General features: G+C 35.0%; 1 protein-coding gene across 2 annotated transcripts in view; it reads left to right on the top strand.

Moving 5' to 3' along the window:
* CPNE8 (copine 8) overlaps positions 1-20923 on the top strand; it is a 205969-nt gene that overhangs the window by 121664 nt on the left and 63382 nt on the right. For both annotated transcript variants that reach the window (XM_003793531.1, XM_023515353.1), the window contains exons 11-13: positions 15427-15502; positions 19357-19410; positions 20500-20561. In XM_003793531.1, coding sequence (XP_003793579.1) covers positions 15427-15502; positions 19357-19410; positions 20500-20561 — 192 coding nt within the window. The remainder of the gene's footprint in view (positions 1-15426; positions 15503-19356; positions 19411-20499; positions 20562-20923) is intronic.

Below are 20923 nucleotides of genomic sequence, written 5' to 3'. Positions count from 1 at the left end.
GCAATGGTGTCATAGCTCACTGCAACCTCATACTACGGCTGTGGGCATCCTGCTGCCTCAGCCTCTGGAAGCTGCTGGGATTACAGGAGCTCACCCAGTGCCTGGCTAGGTTTTTTTGTTGTTTTGTTTTGTTTTTAACATGTTGGTGTCTCTCTTTCAGGCAAGTCAAACTCCTGAGCTCAAGCAATTCTCCCTCCTTAGCTTCCCACAGTGCTGGGATTACAGGTGTGAGCCACAGCGCCTGGCTCAAGTTGTTATTTTTTGTAGGTTTATCAGTTAGTCTTCCTACTCAACATATAAGTGGCTTATCCAGTGCCATTACAGAAATACAGAGACAGAGTATTCTGTATTTTTGGCCTCACAGTTTCCAGTGAGTCGTGCACCTTCAGGTGGTTTCTTGTATGTTAGTGTTCTTTTCTTTCTGCTTGAAGAACTCCGTTTAGCATTTCTTCAGGGCAGGTCAGTGTTGATGAAATCCCTTAGCTTTGGTTTGTCTGGCAAAGTCTTTATTCCTCCACATCTAAGGAATATTTTTGCGGGATACAATATTCTGGGGTTAAGGATTGTTTCCCTTTGCACTTTGGATATGGCATGCCCCGACTCCTAGATTTAAAGTTTCCACTAAGAGGTCTGCTGCCAGATAGACTGGCTCTCCATCTTGTGTCTTTTTATTTTCTTTTTTCTTGCATCCCTTAGGAATTTCTCTTTATTTATGACCTCTGGGAGATTGATTCTTAAACGCCTTGAGGTAGCCTGTTTGGTTGAATCTGATTGTTGTTCTATGTCAGTCTGTTACCTAAATATTGATATCTTTCTCTAAAGTTTGGAAAGTTCTCTGTTATTTTTTCAATCCTTGACCTAACTTGCTGCCCTCGTTTATCTTTCTACCTTCTCTTTGAGACTGACAACTCTCTTCTGACTGTGTACAATTTTCAAATAGCCTGTCTTGAAGTTAATTTTAGCATGCTGAATCCTATTGCTGACTTTGATACATTTCTCAGTTTGTCAATTGGATTCTTAAGGTCTAGAATTTCCACTTTATCTTTTTATTATTATTTCAATCTTTTTGTTCAGTTTTTCTGAGAGACTTCTGAATTCCTTCTCAGTGTTGTCTTGAATTTCATTTAGCTTCTTCAGAACAACTATTTTGAATTCTTAATTTGAAAGGTCACTCATCTTCCTCATTCTAGAATTGGTCGCTGGTGTCTTATTTAGTTGGTCTGATGTTCTTGATCCTTGTATTATTATGTTTGTTGGGTATGTTTGTTTTGATCTTCATAATCAGGGCTTGTTTGACCCTGCCGTTTTTTGAGAACGCTTTCCAGATATTCAAAGGGACTTGGTTTTTGTGTTCTAAGTCATTGGTCACTGCAGCCAAATCAGCACCTGAGGACCTAACCTGTCTCTTTCCTTGACATAATGTTAAAATCAGGTAGTACAATTGCTCACTTGATTTTTGGCTCTTGTGAAGGTGCTTGTGTGGACCGGTGTGGAATTTCGTGTTTGTAGGAAGGATGGCTGCTGGGTTTCCATTTGGCCATCTTGCTCTGCTCCCTCTCCTGGAACACAGATTAATTTCTAATCCTGTAATAAAGTAGTATTAGACTCCTTTGGCTGAAGGAGGCTTTAGAGCTGACTCTGTTTTACATTTTACAAAGAGGAGACCGAGGTTCTGTCATTATTTCCCATCTCTAATGAATGATCAGTTTCACCACTATTTCCTCTCTCAGGTTTTATTCCATTCTAAGATTACTGGGGCTGATATTTAAAATACTTATCAACTTTCAAAACAGATGGAAGCTGTAAAATAGGAACAGGGTCCTGAAAGCCCTCTTCTTCACCAGGGTCAACTTTTATTTCCAGGATTATGGGGTGGACTACAGAGTCCAGGGGAAGGTCCTCAGAAGCTGGGTAGCCAGGAGGCTCTAGAGCCTCCAAACAGTGACCAAATATCAATGAGTGGGTAGAGAAATACCAAAATATTATATTTTGATGTTTATTTTGACTCTACTTATTTATATCCCTCAAGTGTAGGCCTTTGGTATTATTGTAGTCTGGAAAAATCGTGGTCACACTGGTGCTTCTCCTGTTCTCGTCTACTATATTCAGTGAATAGCCAACTTCTGCATCTGCTGTAAATAATAAAATAAAGCCATCATTGTCACAAGAATGAATGATTTTCCTAAAGTTAATTCTGTCATTATTTATAGTTTTCAAGAGGCGAAAAGATATAATAAATAATGGACATTTATGAAAAGGTTGTAAATATTTGCTACATCTATTTTGTGATCATACAGAGTTTATACAATGAACTAAATCCTGTTTTAAATTCTGTTTTAAAAAGTACAGATACTGCACACAAAGAATAGGAAGGATAGCAGCATAGCTGTAGAAAACATTTTTCTTAACGTGGAACCTAAGGAAAGAAAAAAGAAATCTGAACTAAAGATAGCCTTGACCTATAGAAATGACATGAAGAGAACTTACAGAGACAGGGGTATGGAGAATAGTCCAGAATATTCCAGCAAACCCTGGAAAGAGGGCAAACAGGTGAAACTGGGGTTTTATAAATGCCTTTCAGAAAAATATGAGTTTTAATTTCACCCTTCTAAAATCATTTTTTTTTAAATCTCCAGCGCCTCTATTGCTGAGTTAGGGTTAATTCTGTCTTAGTGAAATAACTCAAGTTATCTGAAAATGTTAGTATTTAATTTGACCTGCAAACATGATTTAGTATTAAAATCTGTAGCTCCCTAACCCAACAGTTGTCAGATTGAGAACTCCGTTCATAATCCTCCTCATACTTCTTTACCTGTGTGATTCAAAGAGAGATGAGTAAGAAGAATAAGTAAGACTATTACAAAGGTTTCCACCTAGAAAGTATTTGGCAATAGCTAAATATTGCTAATAGGAGTTTGATAACCTGTTAGTAGAGTGCGGGGTTTTATTACTGAATCCGGCTCTACTATTTCCTTCAAAATAAATTCAGAGAAGCTATTTGCCTGCTTGAAAGCAACCTAGCTTCTACTTTTGAATTAGATCAGGAAGGATGAAATTATAGAAAATAGCCAATTTAGACTATTGTTTAAAATAATGTACGAGGTATAAGATTCAAAGTAACTTAAGAATGAATCAAAACCTCCACTATTGACTTAAGCAATTTCCACATAAATGGGATGAATACAAAGGAAAGCAAATAGAAGACAGTGGATTAATCTCTGAATTTAAAGGACCTTGCAAACATAATAAGAGATGGAACTCAAGGGTCCATTGGAAAAATAAACTTTGTAACTCAATTACAATGTAATTTAATAAAGCACCCAAATCATACTATACAGCACAGTGAATTTTTAAGAATTGAAAACACCACATTCCCAGCATCCACATGAAGAAACAGAGCCTCACCAGCACTGTCAGAGCCATCGTCTCCCCTCTCCCCGTCACCACACACCCTCCCCCCACCATGAACACTTCACATTCTGTGTCTATAGTTTAGTGTTGCCTGTTCTTGAAGTTTATGGAAATGGAATCCCACAGTGTGTACTTTTATGTACAAAACTCTGGTTTTCTCAAAATTAAGTTCATGTTGTTATGTGTTGATTTGTTTATTTCAATTGCTTTTGTATATTCTGCTGTATAAATAAGCTACAATATGTGTGTAGATATATGTATATATATTCACTCTATACATGATAGACATTTGGAGGTTTTTTCCAGTCCGGGTTATTATAATCAGGGCTAAGTGACCATAATTGGGTATCTGCCTGTAGTTTTCACATGGCAAGGTTGTAAGCGTGCACATGTTTAGTTCTGGTAAATTCTGGCCATCAGCTTTCTGCAAGTTTTGCCAATTTACCTTCCTGCTTCACTGTGTGAGAGTTTCAGTTGTTCCACAATCTTGTCAACATTTGGATCTAATTTTAAAATTTTAGCCATTCTTTGGGGTATCACATTATTCACATCTTACTTGGCGTACCCCTGATGACCCTCTGACCAAACACCTTTCATGTTTAGTTAACTATTTGGTGAATCCCAGAGATTTGGATGTATAAAGCTTTACATTGGATCTTAGCCAAAAGGCTGAGGAGAGATTGATAGATATATAAGACTTTATAAGTAAAATTATCATACAGTTAAAAAGCAAGACTGTTGGAAAACAAATTGCAACGTATATCGCAAAATGAGTTTTCTTTGATAGATGTAGAGCTTTAGTACGAGAGTGACTCTGAAACACCATGATAATTTGAGATTTTATGTAATCAACCTGCTAGTTCTGTAGCTCTGTAATGTTTGCTAATCACCTACCAATGTTCCAGATACACATAAAACAGGCATAACATCAATTAAGTCTTGGACAAAACACAGTTCGTTAAAATTTATTAAGTGAAAAGCTAAAGGCAAACATCAATTTTCCAAATACATTTGCTTTCTAATAATTGTAACAGTCTATTGAAATTAGAGAGAAAGATAAAGACAGAGTATGAATGGAACTTCTACTATTGTGGTGCCACCTTTTATTATATACATTGAACTTAACAGAATAGCTTATTAATCCAATTTCATAGTCATTCATTATGAGCGTATTAAACTTAATTTGCTATTACAGACTGTTTTACATATTTCTTCTAAATTCTCAAGAAAAATTTCAACAGACAATATTATTGTTCTTCTTTTCCTTTTTGACATTAGAAAACCAAGGCTCTGAATGTAGAATGACTTGTCCATTTTATATGATTTAGTTTTTGGCTTTCAAACAGAAACACCGCTTTTTATACTATTTTATAATTGTCCTAAACACTTATATATAGTGATTTTATATATATATATATGTAAAAGCAAAGCATGATGATATATATACATATATGTATAGATAGTAACATAGTAACTACTCAGTAACTGGTTTCTGACTATTAAATTCTGAAAAGAGCTTGAGATTTTCAGTAACATAATTTATCTGTGATTAGTATTTATGATATAGTGTCCTTAAGGGTATCAAGATCATATGAGGCTTTGTATTTTCAGATAAATTATATATTTAATTAATGACAAATAGCATATATTAGTTACCATTTTATATGCCATGCCACATAGTACATAGTACTGCAGAATCATTCAGACAACTTTTACCTTCAGATACTAAATATTTTAAATTTTGTTATTGGTGCACACTTGAAATAAAATACTGTAAACATGAAGAGATGAGTATTCATAGATTGTGCTAGTTATGCTGCTGGTTTTGCTGGTCTTATTCTATGATTAACACTCTAGGATGGAGAAGTCAACTTGTTACCTTACACATTTTGGATCACATTTGTGTTATACATAGAATAAAATAAATATAACACGAAAAAATATTCTGATGGGCCATTTTTCCTATGGTTTATGTTTTTAATAACTCTTTTTTTTTGCAAGTTTTGGCTGGGGCCAGGTTTGAACCCACCACCTCCAGTATATGGGGCCAGCGCCCTACTCCTTTGAGCCATAGGTGCTGCCCTATGGTTTATGTTTTTGAAAGTGAATTCGTAAGTGGAATTTTCATTTAGATCTGTTTATGCTCTAATACGCTCATAATTAATGACTATGAAATTGGATTAATACACTATTCTGTTAAGTTCAATGTATATAATAAAAGAAAAATGTCTCTATATTTCAGTCTTTGCACACCATAATGCCTTTTTGAAGTTATTATTACCTAAACATTTCCTTAGTGTTATTTTTCCTAAAGGTATAGGATAAGATATCAGATATATATAAAAAGAATCTACCATATTTATTATATCTACTTTTGAGCAGAGCTAATTCTGAATATATTAAATCACAGTCCAAAGGAATCAAGCTATTGGAATACATTTTAGAGATTAAATCTCAATCTCTGAAATTAATTTTAAGATGTATTAAGATTAAGCCTGTATTTGTGAAAATACTTTTTCTCAAAGGACCCAATGGAATTTTTGGTGTTCCCTTATTATCTCAACTTTTAAAAAAGTGAATAGGAAAAATATGTATGGTTTTGAGGGGTGAAAATATCTGCTATGAGACTAGAACCCAATGGTAGAACTAATACCCAGACATTATCTTTAGTGAGTTACATGGATATTTCTTTCCTTTTCATTAGAAATTCAAAGATTTTTATAATTTACCTTGAAGACATGTTGCCTACTAAGCAGACTATTTAAAAGAATAGTTTCCACATACAGACAGTATACTATTTAAGCAGCCTGAGAACTAGCTCACTCAGCATTTTCAATTCTTAGATTTAATGTTTCTAAAGAACTCAGTAATTTCAAAAGTTTGCTTCATAGTTTCCTAGTTTGCTTCATTAGGGTTAAAAAATATACATAGTGTATCACTTATTAAAACTTCTCACAAAATTCGTTTATGAGGTGAGCTATACTCATTAATTCATATTTTAATTCTTTCAGAATATGTATAATATTAAGCTGTTTTCATAAAAGTAATACTTCATAAACTACTTAAGGAATTATTTGCCTAAAACGTTTGCCCATAATTGGTTTAAGAGAGTATTTTTAATTTTGATAGATGAAAAGAGTAATGATATAAGAATTCTAAGAAAAGTTGATCCCGAAGTAATAAATAGCTATTATTTTTATGTTAGGATAAAAATATATGCACAATTACCTTCTGCTTGAAAATTCTTTCAAATCTGAAAAGTTTGAGTTGCCAAATGAAATCCATGTCAAGGACTATTCTAACTTTGCTCAAATTTGAAATTCTATTAAAGTGGAATGGTTATTTAAAAATTAATAGTGTACTTTTTTTTTTTCTGGCCGGGCCAAGTTTGAACCCGCCACCTCCAGTATATGGGGCTGGCGCCCTACTTGTTTGAGCCATAGGCACCACCCAATAGCATATATTTTTCATTAACGATGACTTGTCTACATAGCACACAATAAAATTTAAGTTTGTGAATGTCTTCATTTATTGGAGGTACATATTCTAGGCAATTTGGTTGGAGCTTTTGGGACTTCACTTACCTAAATTGTCTCTCCATGTTGATGGAGAATAAGAACAGCAACAACTCACACAACTTTGTTCTGGGTAGACATACCTTTTTTTGGCTTGTAAGTCTGCTAAATCTGTAGCTTGGGCTCTGAACAAAGGATGTTCTCCAAAATGCATTTTTCATCATAGGTTTGAAAGAATTTCAATAGCGAAATTCTTTCATCTCCTCTTTGTGACTTACCCTTTGCAGTTGATCCCTGTTGTCCTTTTTGGAGTCCCTCAGTCTGTCAGGAAGATAATGGGCAGTCTGGAGACCGGTGGCCAGAGAGAGCCTGGAACCTGGTAGCCAGCTCCACAAGCAGGGATGGCAAGGGAGCTAGAACTCTTGCGGTGTCTGTTGGCAACTCTGGCACGACTGTGGAAGTGGTGTCCCGACAGACAAAGTGGAGAGGCAAGGAAGGGACTGTTCACCGTTGAAAAGACCCAACCCTTGGGTCGCAGTGGACTAGTGTGCAACTTGTCAATTTTTGCTATTTCAAGCTGGGGTTTTTCTGTTATATAAGTGTGTGTGTGTGTGTGTGTGTGTGCGCGCACACGTGTGTCTGCGTGTGTGCATGTGTGTGAGAGAGAAAGAATGTGTTACTCTTGCCAGTTTTTTTCCTTGCACTTTCTTATTGAAATATGGACCTTGGTTCAAGAAGTTATGGACTCCCTGTATCCCAGGTTTAATCACTGTGTAAAGCAACACAAATTGAGATGCTGTTACTATCTCTCCATGCCAAACAGTGGTGGTGATGCCTGCCAAGGAAAAACAGTGCTAGTAACATGATATCAAATCTAAATAGATTGATGTTTGCCTAATGAACTTAGGCCAATTTGACTGAAAAAGTAAAAAGTATATAAGCCCTAATCTATATTTAGCACTCGCCCAGAATCATTCCAGCATGTAAATGAGCAAGCCATAAAAGGCATAGGATACAAAGCAAAGTAAAAACTTTTAAGCTATGACTTTAATTTCACTTCTTATGACCAAAGTATGTATAGATGTATACTTATTTTTGAGCAAATGTATTTGTTACTAATAGTGGGAAATGATCACCTTGAGTTGCATTTATTTAGCTATAGACCAATGGCATAGAAATAAAAGGTACAAGAATAGAATTTAGTAGTGCTTTGGTCATCAGAGAATTTGTCATTTTGTACTTCTGTTATTTTTGTTTTGCTTATGATAATAGTAATTATAATAATTCTCATTAGTCTGAAAAATTAAAACTCATTGGCTTATAGTTTGAACTTTTGAAATACAGTGTTTATCACATAGATTTTTCTTTCTAGAGATTAATGTTAAGCTACAAATTAGAATTCCATCACAAACAGAAAAACATGTGACATGAATAAGGTGAATATTTACAAATCCATGAAATCTGAAAATATTCTTTTTTTTTTAAATACTCTAACTTCATACATTCTCTCCATAAATGTCTAATTCATAGAATCATAGATCAGTACCCACATATTGCAGTTGGATAAAGAAGCTATGCTCTACCCTTTGTGGGATTGTTACACTTGTGAAGCTCTTGCTAGGGAAAAGCTATTTTATACATAGTGTTAAGAATTTTTTTAACTTAACTGTGATATACTTTTTATTTGATTAAGCAAATTTCTTTTTAATACCCTTGCAGGCCTTTGTTTGTTTGTTTGTTTAGAGACAGAGTCTTATTTTGTCACCCTCGGTAGAGTGCCGTGAGGTCACAGCTGACAGCAACCTTCAGCTCATGGGCTTAGGCAATTCTGTTGCCTCAGCCTCCCGAGTAGCTGGGACCACAGTCACTCGCCACGATGCCTGGCTATTTTTTGTTGCAGTTTGGCCGAGGCTGGGTTTGAACCTGCCACACTTGGTATATGGGGCCAGCGCCCTAGCCCTGAGCCACCCTGATTAAGCAAATTTTAATTTAAATGTAGAGCTGTTACTTGTCTCTGTTCTGGTGCACTAAGTTCTATGGGGAAGCAATAGAAAAAGAATGAAAGCTAATTATGTATCTAAAAAATTAGATTTGGGTGGTGCCTGTGGCTCAAGGAGTAGGGCACCAGCCGCATATGCCGGAGGTGGTGGGTTCAAACTCAGCCCCGGCCAAAAACTGCAACCAAAAAAAAAAAAAAAAAAAAAATTAGGTTTTATGTGAAATTAAAATTTAAATTATGTCTACTAGATACACATGTGTTTTAAATAATCTAACATTATGAATATACGTTAAAATATATATATGTTGTCTTTTTAAAAATTTGGAGTATTTAAGTAGGAATACAATTTTTAATTTAATTTAAATGTGATAAATCATCATATATAATGTCTCAACTATGGCATATATCATTTTCTATACCAGTAAAAATCACATTGAACATATTATGTGTATCTTAGAAAATATGGTTTGTCCAAGGCTTTGCGATAAATAAGTTATAATCAAATTAATATATAAAACATTCCTTAATCATAATGGATAAAATATAAACACACTAAAATTTATTGTGTGGCTATGATATATTATTATATGTAATAACATGTAAATAAATGGTAACAGGACTTATATATGTATAAAAAGATGTTTATATCTTTTACAGTTTCTAACTGTATTAGAAATAGGTTAAATAGTAAGTATGGGTAAGACTAATAAAATTAGCGTATTTCTCCTGCTGAATTCTTAATATATGAGAGCAATATTGTCTCCCTAATTCTCTCTTGGTGGCCCAGAACTACATGAGATTAAAGAAAATGTAAACTTCTGGAAATGATTTAAAATGTCAACAAATCTGTAGATAAATGTTTACTTCTACATTGAAAATAGTTATACATATCTTATAAGTAATAATTTATACTGGTAAAACATAAAGCAAGATTTTATGAAGGAAAACATTAGTTTTGTCAGAGTGTGCTTATAATCTGTTTTAATGGGGGCAATTAATCAAGAATCATGCTAGTTCAGCATATTTAAACATGAGCCAGCATAATATAGGAATATTGAAAGGCCATATTTCTCAGTGAAAATTGATGTTATATTGTAAAAAAAATGTTTCTTAGATATTGAAAAATGTGTCAAAATCAAGAAGATAAAAGACAACAAAGAAAATTAGCAAAATCAGGGAGAGCTGATACATTGTTTTCTAGACCTATGAAGACGACTTTTTCTGGCAATGGTGGGAAACCATAAATCCCACGCTATACGTTACTTATAATCAGGAAAATAATGGTTGGGTCTAGTCACCTCTGGAAAAACCCACTGCTCCCCTCCACCAAATATAGGTTTAAACCGTGAAAATGTCTGCAACCTACACAGTCAGGTAGGGTCATCATAACTACTCTGCTATTAAAAGGATCTACCATTTCCATGACTGTTCCATTTTCAAACTCTTGTCATTGTTAAAATTTTTTCCATGTTTGCTAGGACTGGACAGACTTGGCAAGACAGAGAAAACGAGAAATCACTACATTAATGTACAAATGGAAGCCGATAAAAAGCGAGGCTGTTGTTCCCATAAGGAAGATCACGCCAGTTTTTGTTTCAAACTCTTTTCAGCATTTCTCTAATTCTCCAAATGAGAGAAATTGGAGAAATTGTTTTTTATGTAACATTTATTTGCAAATGCTCATGTGAGCTGTCCTTCCATACAGGCCTGAAACGTGTTACACTGTGGTGTACTCCAAAGGAAATGTGTGCCTCGTGAATTAAGCATTCTTACACCAGAAAGACCAAGCCATGTTGTGTGTAACTCCAAGGCATCATGGTACCGCATACATCAATTCATAACCTCTTACATCTTCACAAACCATTTTGATTAAAGTTTCTTTATTTACTATATGTATAAGTATTTGGAATCATATTCTTAATTAGATTCTATCATAGTGTCTTTGTAAAGAAATTAAACACCTTTTGTGTAAAGAATCCAATGAAATCTCTGGGTTCATTTTGAAATAGGAAATAGGCATTACCTCCAGTTTGGGGGTGAAAACCTAAGGACCCTGGAGTTGACAGACTAACTCAAGACCACATGGTAGTGCGGAAAGGGAGGAGATGGATTCATTATCTATTTGCTATTTGTCCAAAGCCTGTGAAAAACTGGTTAAATGGCAGGAAAATAAGCATCATCGATTGTGCCCAAGGCAGGGTAACCTTCAAGAAAATCATCAGAAGTGCCAACAAAAGGCAATATTTTATTTCTCTTTTTTTCCACCTTTGTTGTGATTCTCCGGGTGGATTTCTGTGGTAAAGTAACAGTTGTCTGCTTTGCTCTCAGAGTTATTGTAAGGAGATGGCGTTAATGTGATGGGCACTTGTGCTGTTTTGGAAAGGGTGAATATAATTGTTGTGATGCAGAGTCCTTAATATTACTAGCAAGATCAGATCACAGCATGACTGTGTAGTAACCTCAGTACATTTGCCACACGTAGCCGCGCTCAGGGTGTAGCAGGTACTGAGATAGAATGCTGAATACAGAGATGAATTTATCACTTTTCATACCTTCAGGTATGATACACGTGAAGAGAAAAACATATGTCCATAGACATGTTTAAGACAATGAAGGAAATAAGTAAAATAAAATAAAATAAAAATAAAAATAAAAATTAAAAAATTAAAAAAAAAGACAATGAAGAAACTATGTTAGTAAAGCGAAACTCTTTGGGTTTTTTTTTTTTTTTTTTTTTTTGGTTGGTTGGTTTGTTTGTTTTTGAGAGCAAACAAGAAAGGTAGGAGGCAGGAAGGTTTTCTTAGAGGAGGTAATAGCTAAGCTGTAAAGAACTAGATAAGTGAAACAGGGAAAGACGATACCAGAAGTAGGGGAGGATGGACAGGTGTTTATGCAGGAACCACCCTCTGCATTTCAGGTATACATGTGACTGTGCATAATGCCATTTTCCCACGATAATGGAGTACAGAAATGATATACAGATGTTATTCAACAATTTAATCACTGTACTTATAACAGGCTTTTAAGAGCTAAATCACTGGCTATGATAAATGACCAATTTGCTCTTTAATCTCTTCGATTTATTGTCTCAGACTTTTAGTAATACATATACATTATAAAAATATATGCAGAGAAATACAGATATAAACAGACATAAGCCAGATAAATGGCACTGGAGTAAACTTAATTTTGTCAATGCAGTCAGAGAGCTTGGGAGTTATAACTTAGCATAATTAGTTTAGTTACAATTAAGTTAACATTAAATAGCAAAACTCGTCAATAGTATTATTGAATCACAAGGAAATCATCCGCTGTGATTTATTATCAAAATATGTCCCCTCATTTTCTCTAGTTAGTAGGAATTGTTTCACTATTACAGTATTAAACATTATGAACAGATAAAATATTAAAGCAAGTTTCTTTTCATCTTTGTGGAATCTAGAATAGTTGATAGGAAAAACGCTAATTATAAGAACAAACGAGTGGAAGTTACCTTTAATATTCACCTTCAAGTACTTATCTATGATTTAATATGCAGCATTTGAAGTTGGACAGCTTAGAAAGGTTGGAAATTATAAAAAATACCCACATATTGAAAGATATTGATAGCAAAATTGACCCTGAGAATCCACTGTTTTCTACCCAGATTCTTCAGATATATTCCAGAGACAAAGTATCTTGTATTTAGGGCTGCATATTTTATTGTTACCTCTACTTACTGCCTTAGGTCAATGACCTTTGGCAAATCCTCACTTCTACATCATCTATTTCTCTGGAGGTTGAGTGAATACAATGATGTACTTTTCTTTGTCTCACAGAAATGTTGTCTTGGAGGCTGAAACTCAATTTGTGACTCAATACATTTTTCTCCTCTATGACACGCGGATAGCCTTGCATTTATGACATGAAAATTCGGTGTTTTAGTCAAAGTAATCATCTTGAACAAGATTTAGAAGGGGGGGCAAGTTCTTTTATTCATCATTTCATATATTTTATTCATCATCTCACTTACTTATTCCCTATCTTATTCTGGAAAGGATCCAAAGCAGTTTCTAGAGATGAATATAAGACAGACTAAACTGTGTGAGGAAACAAGCATAGGAGTAATAAGTGTGTGGAATCTGGGAAGTCTGTCAAGGAGAGCACAACACGAAGACCTGTCTTTCCAGAGATGGGCCACACATTTGGCTGCGAGCTCTCTAACACCTAATTCAGAGGAGAAAGCTCTCTCCCTTTCATGATAAACAGAGTCCTTTCAAGACAAGAAGCCCAAGTCCACAGCCTAGAAACACAGATTCCTAGCATTGAGACCAAAAAGAACGTTCCATGCCTCTTGTTCATTACTCAGTTCTGTAGACAGTAACAAATTTAACAAGAACAGCAAATCAAATATCAAAGAGCTGCTGCTTGGAAAGTTCCCCCGTGACTTCAACATGTGTAATTTCGTAAAACTGACTGTTTCAACTGGGTCCAGATCTGCCACATGTGGTCCTGGCTTTACCCAGATGGATATATCAGTATAACAGGTCCTTGAGATTTGATTGAGAAATTGGTTTTACTTGAGACCAGTAAACATTGCTGGCTTCTCTCTACCAAGTTTTTGATGAGCATTATGTAATAGGAATTTAGTATTAGCAATTAAGAGCTGAACATTAGATTTAGATACTTAACCAAGCAGGGATAATAAGAACAGCATCTGGAAACTACCATCAGAACTTCAAAGCTGCAGGCATTTTGTTTTAAGGTCCCCATGTTGGGATCCCACCCCTGCTGTAGAGAGCTCTGGTTCTAAATGGGCTTGTTCTTACCTTTCAACCAAAGTGTTGTGTCTGAAGTACGTGAATAGTACCATTATCTCAGTGATTATTACTTAAGATGTCCGAAATGGATTCTAAAGAGAATAGTGAGACCTATCAAGGGTGAGAGCATACGCTTCTGAAGGTCAAAGAGAATTATTTCATTTGCTCTGATCAGACCATTGTTACTGGATTGCATTAAGAAATGTACTAACACCAAAATACTATGTAATACTAAAGCAATGTTTTATAACTCTTCTGTATGACTTAAAGAAGTGAGGCCTAGAACCCTAGAGCTTTGGGTTCATAAATATGATTATAACACAATCTGTAATCCTCTTTGCTATTTTCATATTCATGGATGTAAATCTGCTTCTGAAAGTTAAATCTGGAAGTGATCAAGGTGATACCTGTATAAAGAGTCAAATCCTATATAAAATACTGTAATGTACGTACAAGATCTTTTAATAGGGAGACCTAGGAAGGCTGACTATCTTAATGAAGTATATCTGAAATAAATTTTTAAAAACATTCCTTATCTCCAAATCTCTAGTAAAGGCAAAGGAAGGTAGCATTTTTCTCCTCTTGTAAATACGTCTCTAGAAACTATCAGTATTTTCTGTTACCACAACTTCTTTGTTGCTTGTTACTGGTCATTAGTCCATGGAAGGTTCATGGATTTTAAGTGATTCACAGCTAAACATTAAACTGGATGAGGGGTTGGAGAAATATTCATTTTTATGGCAATGAACAGCTTGAATTTGAAAAATGAATGGGCCAAGCTTGAATTCCATGATACAAATAGTTACTGTGACATCTCTAATGTCTGTAATCCTACTTGGCTCCCCCAGTCCCCGTCTTCTTCCTCTGACACGTGACCTTTCACCACTGCACTGAACAATGGCCTTCCCACTTATTCCTCAGCAGTGTGTGTTTAACTTAGTGTTTGCCATTCAGTTAACTCAAAGAGGTAGAACCCAAGTCTGCTCTAATCCGCTGAATGTTTAACATGTTCTTGTAGTCATATGCCTTGTCTGCATCAACCTGAGTAATCACATGTAGTAGTGAGAACTCATGTCTTGACTCAGTCCCTATCCCTCCTCACCTACGCATACAGGGCCCCAGAGAAGGCAGTGATGATGGCTTTAAGGTGAAGAAATTAAGAATTACCACGAAGGTATTAGGAAAGTACTTATCAACTACTATTACTGAGAAAAAAAAAGGTTTGATGACTATTAACCATGTTAATATGCCACACCTTTTTAAAAATAGCATCCTATTATACTTTGGCCATAGGAAAGTTTGCAGATTTTTGTATCATGTATTTGTCATTATTGATATGGATAGTAATAAGCTTCAAGTGTCTCCAGTGCTCATTCTAATAAATAAATAATTAACTGGGTGATATAGATGATGGATTATTTCTAAGATATGAGTTATTAAAACCAATGTAAGTATTGGAAATAGTAATATGGGTGGGATAAATTAAATATTTAATTATTAACAAAATACAGTTGTTGCGTATACACCATTTTGGTTTAAAGAACAATGAAATTAAGTATTAGTCCTTCAAAATAACTTGTGGTAGTGTGTTGGTAATAACATCAAGCATTTCTTTCATAAAGATCATGAATAAAAAAAGCTTTAGAATATGGTTGACAAGTGTATGTAAGCTAATCTATATATTTACTCCACTTAATTTTAGTCATGATTTTATTGGAGAATTTACAACAAGCTACAGGGAACTGTCTAGAGGGCAATCACAATTCAATGTCTATGAGGTAAGAGGCATTTTACTTTACTGTTGTTATCTTCTGATATAAGAAATTTATGCTTTAAAAGTATAGATTTTATAAAGGATAGATGCTAAAGGTTAACTGAGTACCAATATGTGTAAGAACATTTAAAGTTATTGAGCAGGCTTATTTCTTACATGATATTATTTCTCTTTAAGTCACATGGTTTTTTAAATCTGCTTTGAGATTTTTTTTTAATACTTGCTTATAAAACTATTTATTTTTTTAAAAAAATTCAATATGGATACAAATTTATTCTTTCTTAAGCTTTAATGTTTTACCTTCCTACCTCCTCCCTATTCTCTTCCTAATAATAAAAGGAAAGTAGCCATTATAGTTGTGTCAACATAGTGTTCGAAAAAATGAGCTGTGGTCTGCAGAGAATGTCTGAGCACCGTCACTGTTATTCTGGAGCCAACAAGGGAATAACAAGGCAATGTGTAGTCATTAAAGAAATCAAAGTTATTAAAGCAAACTCATGGTAGTTATTTCTAGCTTAGCCACCCTTGCTAGTTAAACACTAGATATGCATTGAGCATATGGTATGTTTTAGCTCTGTTAACCCTTGAGCTATGTTATCGATCCATTCCCTATCATGTTTAAATTTAATATATGTAGGTAGAAAGGGAGGCTATCTCAGGATGCCATCAATAAGAATAACTCTTCTTGGCCAGGTTGATACTAAAACTGACCACTTTTAAGTTTAGAGTGGAGAAATCTCCTCGTACCTTCTTACTGGGCTAAAGTAGTTGAATTTCATTCATTAACTTACAGCACAATTTCTGTTCAGTGGTTTCTATATTCTGTGTTTTATGGTAGGTACCAGGAATACAGAGATGAATAAAAATTTCAGTATCTAACAGGAGAAACAAACATAAAATATGTTTAGCGTAGATTGATAGGTGCTCTACAGAGCAGCATGGTTAATAGAGTATGAAGTTATTACAGAGGGGCCAAACTTGGTCCAAAAATGTTTCTCAGTCAAATATGAAGATGGATTAATGGATCAATCTCTTCTGAGTCTTTCAAGGGAAGAAAGTTAAGGCTCTGAACAGGTAATAAAAGTAATACGAATACAAATTATAATTTGTAAATGCCTGTTTTTTCTGCCTAACCTCAAGGCTGAGGAGAAAGAACACTTGGATAGTAGTTTTCTTTGTACTTAGGGGTCATTTACTGCTAGTTACCCCATAACCCTCTGGAGATCAACCACTGTGTGATTCTTTAGCTTTTATAGAGTTTTTTGATCTTTAGTTTCAGTCAGCCCTCACTCTTTCCAACTACACTTGCTAATGAGAAGACTGGTGTCCCAGCGGATGGGATGGCAAGGAAACTTAAATATGATAATGTACCCTGAAAGGCCATACCTTCAAACATAAGCGTTTTCTTATTGCACATATTACAGGGTGGTGCCTGTGGCTCAAGGGGTAGGGCGCCAGCCCCATATACTGGGGTGCTGGGTTCAAGCCTGGCCTCAGGACAAAAACTGAAAAAAAATATATATATATATTACCAACAGATCAGTCTGAAGAAAATTAGCAAAACCATTATAAATTATGTACAAGTAGTTTGGGGATTTCAATGGATAGCCCTTGGTCCAATCCATTAGAAATTTCATTTTCTGCACTTATCCAAAGTACTAAGTTTGGTCAAGATAACCAAGAAAATTTACAGCCATTATCTCTTCAAATAATTCTTTATGTCCCCCAGCCTCTCTTTTCGGTACTGCTATTATGCATGTTGTTATGCTTGGTGGTTTCCCCCAGGTCTCTTAAGCTCTGTTCATTTTTCTTCTTTCCTGTTTTGTTTTTGTTCCTCAAACTGGAAAATCTCAACTGAGTATTTTCAAGATTACTGATTATTTTTTCTACCAGCTCTAATATTCTGTTGAATGCCTCTACTGTATTTTTCATTTCAGTCATATTTTCAAGTTGAGAATTTCTATTTGGTTCTTTTTAAAAAAATGTCTTTTGTTTATTTGTTGATATTTTCTATTTGGTTAAACACTTTTTCATACTTTAATTCTTTAATTCTGGGTTCCTTCTTTCAATATATCTATAATAGCCTATTGAAAGATTTTAAATAGTAAAACCTTTATCTACAAGTCCACATTGACTACTTTTTGGCTATACACTTACCTATTCGTTTACATGCCTTGTATTTTTTTGTTATTGAATGATGGAAATTTTAAATAATGCAGCAACAGTGCAAAGCAAATCCCCCACCTTCCCCAGGGAGGATTCGCATTTGCTGCTGTTTATTTAGGGATTTTCATGGGCTAATTTCATGAAATCTGCCTTCTTTGTTGGGTGGGCCACTGAAGTCTTGTGTGGTTAGTTTAGGAATCGGCCGATGATGTGACGAAGACTTGTGCACCTTGGGGCTCTTCTTCTGTGCTCTAACAGTATAAATCTCTGCCTTGGCTTTCACTTGCCATTGGACCCAAGGCTAAAGGTTATCCAGAGATGAAGGACTAAGGTTTCCTTAATTCTTTCACGGATGTGCATACAGCCCATCATAAGTGTGTGGTTTCGAGATTCCCGGCAATATGCCAGAGCTTTAAAAAGCCCCCATTAGACATCTCATTCCTTGCATTTTCCTTTATTTGGTTTTTGGGTTAGCCTCGTACTTGCCCCAGATTATATTATCCAGCTCCAGGAGATACTGTGTTAAACAATTGCCACTGATTGTTTTCAGTAAATACGATGGAGATGGACCTTTTCCCATTGAACAAGTTCTGAGTCTAGTCAGTGACCAGCCCAAACCCGATGAATGGGCCTTTTCAGGAGAGCTTCCAGATAAGTGAATTAGTAAAAATTTTCTATAAATGACATCTTTTTGAAATTTTTATTTTATTTTTCATTGACATATGATAATGGTACCTATTAATGGAGTATAGTGTGGTGTTTCTCTCCTTACAACTCTATCCAGTAGACTGATCTTACCATCCTCCCATTTAAACATCAATTGACTGCACCTGAACTGCCTCACCTGGTATTAGGGATCTCCTGAAAAGATCAGTTCACTTTCTTAGATTGACTTTTCATCTCTTTGTATGTGTTCTCTGCTCCAGCCTACCTGGGTCAGTTCCTTTTTCCTCTTTCTAGAATCTTGTAATTTGTTGATTTATTTTTATTGGAGCCCTAGTTTAAATTAATAAATTCTGGTTCAGATAATAACTAGTCATAAATTCTTTTCCTGCCAAATGTTTTCTTCATATTTTGGATTGATATGATCTGGAGGATTCTTTGTTAAGGCACTTAAGTATATGTGCGTGTGTGTGTGTGTGTGTGTGTGTGTGTGTCTCTTAGACTAACAGGTCATATTCATCTTAATATTCTTTATATTTGCCAGTGTCTTGTGCAATATAGAAAGGCAATACTATTTCGTAATGGAGCAAGATGGAAAAAAATTCAATCTTATGCCCACAAACCAGATCTTTGCTGATTATAAAGCAGCATGAGTATCTGGTGGAAATTACTACCGTCATAAAGCTATAGTTAGGTCTATAGAGCCCTTAAATCTTCACACATTGGGTGATTTACTATTTTAGCTTATTTTATAAAAATGTCACTTGAATATACTTTAGCAACCTATATAATATTTCTATAAAGAAATAATTATTCAGAACCTTGGATATTAAAAGTCTCTGGTCACACAACAAAGATGCAGCTGGTTTTGCAGAAAACCTTAAGCCATAAGACTGTTCAGTACTCAACTGGAGGCATATCTAAATGAATGCATGCATAAGAAGTGAAGGCAGGGGATGAAGTGCACAATTAAAAAAAAAAATCAGTATAAAACCTAACACATTTTAATTGTTTTATTTGCTTTTTCAGGTGATGAATCCCAAAAAGAAAGGAAAAAAGAAAAAATATACTAATTCTGGAACAGTAAGTCAAATTTTATGTTATTTACTAAGAACTCTCATGTTCAGGAGGCTGAGACAAGAAGATCACTTGAGCCCAAGAGTTTAAGGTTGCTATGATCTATGAATAACAGTATTTAATGTGTATATATATTCTGTCAGACGGAGCGCTACTGAAAACTGAACTATGTTTTACTTAAGATTTTAATATGAAGGACTATAACAGAAAAATTAACTTCCTAGGAGAATGGCGATAATGGAGAGTATCTTACTGCAGGTAGTGGCTTAGCCCCCTGTAGGTTATCCCAGGACTCCTGAGGCTTCTGGGAGAAGCTGAAGTTTTGCTATGAACTCCTCATTCAGTAGAATCGGAGTACAGAGATTTAAGCAATGTGAAAAGTTTAAGTGGTAGTAAGAAACACTCCACTCTTTAGAAGCTATACTCACCTGTTAAGACTCATTTTGTGGGGTGTGAAAGTGCCCATTTATAGTGCGTGAATGTTGACAACTCAGGGGGAATGAGGGACGAAATCAGTACAAGGCACCCAAAGATTTAAGTCTGCAAGAGTTGTAAAAAGTCAATACCATCCTCTTTTGAGAAAAAATATACTGAAAATATTTTTCCTAAGATTAAATATTCTTGGAAGAAGATAAATCTGAGTATTCTCTAGGTTTTTTATTAGATTTCTATAAATCAAGACACTTAAAATATTACTTGTCCCCCTTACAGAACCAAGGCAGAAACACACATTTCTTGTTCAGCTTAGCTCCCTCATTTTATTTATTTATTTTTTCCAGTTTTAACCATTTTCCAACTCCTTTTCATCTTTCCTTTTATCTACAATGGGAAGTCACACCATGTCCTTGAACATAATTTTCATACTGTTCTTCAAAGGAAGTAAGCTGATCATAGAAAGGAGTTAATGTTTTGTTTTTTAGGTTCCTTTCCTTCAGATACCTTTCAGTGGAAGGACAATCAGTCCTAGCAGATTTTAATAAAGAATAATGTCTTTGGAGAATTTTAAAACGCTAAGAAATGTGATTTTTCTCTCTAACAGTTAAGAGTCCATGTGGGGTTATAACCCGTACTAGCAGATAATTTTTTTTTTTCCAGGTAACTTTACTCTCTTTCTTGGTAGAAACAGAAGTTTCATTCCTTGACTACATTAAAGGAGGGTAAGTCATTCTTTGAAATTGTTTCATTGCTTAAGCATTTCTGTGAATGCATGTAGCTAGTGCTACCATGAGGTACCTGGCAACTGAAATAATCACTTTATTATATTGTGATGGCTGGTCTGTTTCACTTTTGCTTCAAACACAAATGAAAACATTTACTTACCTAGAGCTGTTGCTTTTGGGGGCAGATTGTAACTTTTTAACCCAGAGAGAAAACGTTGCTGTATTATTTCATGTCAGTAGATAAGCTGTTGCATGCACCTCCATAGGGTGTTCCTTTGCCATAGGGTTTCGATGTGCACTATTTATTGTTTTTAAAATAGGAGAAAAGCTTGATTTAAATGTATATGTGTCCAGAATGT

The sequence above is a fragment of the Otolemur garnettii genome, unplaced genomic scaffold, assembly GCF_000181295.1.
Source record: "Otolemur garnettii isolate 467f Iridium unplaced genomic scaffold, OtoGar3 scaffold00070, whole genome shotgun sequence".
In the NCBI taxonomy this organism is placed as follows: domain Eukaryota; kingdom Metazoa; phylum Chordata; class Mammalia; order Primates; family Galagidae; genus Otolemur; species Otolemur garnettii.
Note: the sequence above shows the minus strand (reverse complement) of the source record. Positions and strands in the feature narration are given on the sequence as shown.